Raw genomic sequence first — 3,742 nt, 5'->3', positions numbered from 1 at the left:
TCAAACAATGTGATTTTCTGGATTTTTGTTTTCGATTCCGTCTCTCACAGTTGAGTACCTATGATAAAAATTACAGACCTCTACATGCTTTGCAAGTAGGAAAACATGCAAAATCGGCAGTGTATCAAATACTTGTTCTCCCCACTGTATATATATATATTTTTTTTTATTATATATTTTTTTTACCTGTATTTAACCCCACATTTTGGGCATTAAATAGTCTCCATATATACTTCCATACATTTTTTCAGCTGGTACCAGGGGACCTTCAGACGAGTCTTGCGAGAGTCCTAGAGCAGAACATGTATGTTCGTGAGAGTCTCATCAATCCATAGAGGGGTCAAAATAGTTTGTAGGACATTCGGAACACTACAGATGATTTTGTGCGAAGACCGATTTTCAAGATGTCTCCTGGTCTGACAAATACCGCTCTGGCTCTGTCACCTTTCACCTCAGATGTGAAAGTGCGACGTAGGCGGATGCGGTGGATTGAGACGCATCCAATGCAAAAACAACATCTCTCTATCTTAAACTGGGGGATTTTTTTATGCTAATTAGATCAACATTAGAGAGTTTTAAGAGCTTGATGCTAGTTATAAACTATATACAGGAAAAAACACTACAGTAGACCCTATACGTGACTATATGGCCCATATTATATGGCCTATATTCGTTTTTTGTTTGGTGTAAAAAAAAATAAAAAAAGATTCATTAAACTTCTCATGAAACTGTGAGCCCAATAAATCAATTTTTTTTACAAAATATATGGCCATATATGCTGTGTTCTCATGTGTTTCAGGAGCGTACGTTTGCCTGTAAGGTGTGTGGGAAAGTGTTCAAGCGCTCCTCCACCCTGTCCACTCACCTGCTAATCCACTCTGACACGCGACCCTACCCCTGTCAATACTGTGGCAAAAGATTTCACCAGAAATCTGATATGAAAAAACACACCTTCATTCACACAGGTGAATCAATATGTATTCTATGGAAATAGGGATCTTGTCTTTGTCACAGTCACGTTAGAAACATCTAAACTATTTTAAATATATTTAAAAAACTATGAGAGTGGTAGGGGCATGTGGTGCCTAAATGTAGTGAATACATGCCAGAATCCGACGGGAAGTGATTTGGCATTAATAAATATAACAGCCACTGCATGCCCCTACCACTCTCATTGATTTGGATTAAGTTAGCTGAAGTTTGTATTGGCTGTTAAATTAAAGAAAACCGAACCATGCATTACAGTTTTTCCTGGCTCACTTTCAGGGTGAGGAACCATCTAACATTCAGTTATAAAAGAGTGAACTTCCCCTTTAATACAGTATGTCCCCTCTGCCCTCCTATCCCAGGTGAGAAGCCCCATGTGTGCCAGGTGTGTGGCAAAGCCTTCAGCCAGAGCTCCAACCTCATCACCCACAGTCGTCAGCACAGTCGCAACCAGCCCTACCGCTGCCTCTATGGCTTCCAGCGAGAGCTGATCTGAGCTCAGTTTTCACAATCGGGAGAACCACTGTACATAGATAGCAACAACAACAAAAACTCACATGGTCATAGCTGACCCAAGATAATGTTTTCATTATAAGGGGCACCACTGCACAAGCTAAACAGAAGCTGGGGATGGATGGAAGAAGGGAAGGATGCTCCACAAAAAAATTCTAACGAACATTTACCTTGACTGTAGTTGAATCCCAACTGTATATTTTGCCTTCATGTATATATTTAAGCTTTTTCAATGTCATCATAGGGTCATATCTGAAAATATGTTTAAAACACCTTTGAACTTTATTCCAAACTATCGCTTTCTTTTGTGTGTGCATTAAAAATCTTTTATCCACTTTCAGGTTTGGATAACAACAAGATATTATTGTTATGAATGAATGATCATTGTTTTTTTAAGTGATCAAACTCCCTTGCTTTTTAATGATTTACCTCTCGGGGTGGTTTTAAATGTATGTCACTTTGAGATAAAATACGTTAAACCGTGTGCGACGCCCACGTAGGTTATCTGGAATTATCTGGAAATGAATCACTATCTTCATTCTCTTTGATTCTCTGGAACCAAAACATTTACCTGGATTTAAATACCTGTGATGGGCTGAGAATGCCCCCTCTCTCTCAGTCAGCGCTACCCTATAAAAGCACAGCCTCTCTTCACTCTGCACTAAAACACCTGATCCCTTCAACCCCCCCACTGCACCACCAAGGAAGAACACACAGACACCGGTAAATACATAATTTAGAATAAATGGTTTAGGTTTTAAATCACAATTGGCCTCATTGTGACCACATCCCCAGGCTTAATTGCTACAGAGAGAGAGCCGGTTGGGGACAAGATTAGCCTCATCGTGACATACCTGAGCAGGGATGACTGATGGACCTTACAGTTATGTTGTGTGTATGGGGTACATTACAGTGATGGATCAGTCATTCCAAAATCATGTTAACCACTGCCATTGCACACAGAGCGAATCAATGCAATTTATTATTCGATTTGAAGTAAATGTTTTGTCCTGAACTAATTTAAGCTTGCCATAACAAAGGGGTGTGAATACTTATTATAGGCACTGTGTATAGTGTAACATCCTGATGGTGGTACTGTTTATAGTTGTCTACTATTTTAATTCAAAATAAATTAATTGGAATGGGAATTCTCAAATCAATTCTGATTTGACACCCACCCTGGTCTCATTTCAAGACTTAAATATATATAGTTTTAAACAGTTTCAATCAGTATACAGACCAAGACATCACAAAAGACGTACTGTATGTACTGCCAGTTTATGCAATGAGTGGTGACTGACACTTAATATCAATTTCAGTATCTTCAATGGATGTTGTACCCTGCTTTCCATTTCCATTTGGAGCATCTCATTGTGTCTCTTCCTCTCACTCTTTTTCTCTGTTCTTCTCCATCGTAGCAACAATGGGTTACGGAAAGAGTGTTCCAGCTTCAGGCACAGACAGCCGTGACGACAGCCGTGACGACAGCCGTGACGACAGCCGTGACGACAGCCGTGACGACAGCCGTGACGACAGCCGTGACATATCAGGCGTAAACGAATCAGACCAAAGCATAATAGGTGTTAAGGGCGGTATTTCAATTGGCAAATCACCAATCAGGCTGGTAACCTGATCCAGCAGGAGGGGCTCTGTATATACATTTATATTTTATTATTGTGCAATGCCACTTACACTATGTGGCCTATCCCATATGCAATTATAAAACACATTGATAGACATTTCAAAGAATAAAGCAATTACATGTCTATATACAGTGAGCTCCAAAAGTATTGGGACCCTGACAAATATATAGATTTATTGGCTCTACTCCAACACTTTGGATTTGAAATTATACATTGACTGAGGTTAAAGTTCAGACTCTCACTTTCAATTTGAGGGTATTTTCATCCATATCAGGTGAACCGTGTATATATTAGAGCACGTTTTGTGCATAGTCCCCCCATTTTACAGGACCAAAAGTATTGGTACAAATTCAGTTATGTGTATTCAAGTCCAAAGTTAAGTATTTGGTCCCATATTCATAGCACGCAATGACTACATCAAGCTTGTGACTAAAAACATTTGTTGGATGTGTCGTGGAAATTACCACTAAGGACCCCAAAGTCAAGCTTAAATAATTTTATGTTTATTCACGCCAGCGGAGCGATTACAGACAAACAGCACTTCTCAGTACAAGTTAGTCAGAAGCTCTGAGGAGGTACTACCACCTCAGCATATTTTA

General features: G+C 39.5%; 1 protein-coding gene across 1 annotated transcript in view; it reads left to right on the top strand.

The window, feature by feature from the left end:
* Positions 1-2,648, top strand: part of LOC139567670 (zinc finger protein Gfi-1b-like) — a 7,857-nt gene extending 5,209 nt beyond the window's left edge. Inside the window, exons 6-7 of the mRNA XM_071389072.1 lie at positions 800-965; positions 1,350-2,648. Of these exons, the coding sequence (XP_071245173.1) occupies positions 800-965; positions 1,350-1,483 (300 nt within the window). The 3' untranslated portion in view covers positions 1,484-2,648. The remainder of the gene's footprint in view (positions 1-799; positions 966-1,349) is intronic.
* The last annotated feature ends 1,094 nt before the right edge of the window (positions 2,649-3,742 follow it).

This window comes from Salvelinus alpinus, chromosome 2 (genome assembly GCF_045679555.1).
Source record: "Salvelinus alpinus chromosome 2, SLU_Salpinus.1, whole genome shotgun sequence".
Classification (NCBI taxonomy): Eukaryota; Metazoa; Chordata; class Actinopteri; order Salmoniformes; family Salmonidae; genus Salvelinus; species Salvelinus alpinus.
Note: the sequence above shows the minus strand (reverse complement) of the source record. Positions and strands in the feature narration are given on the sequence as shown.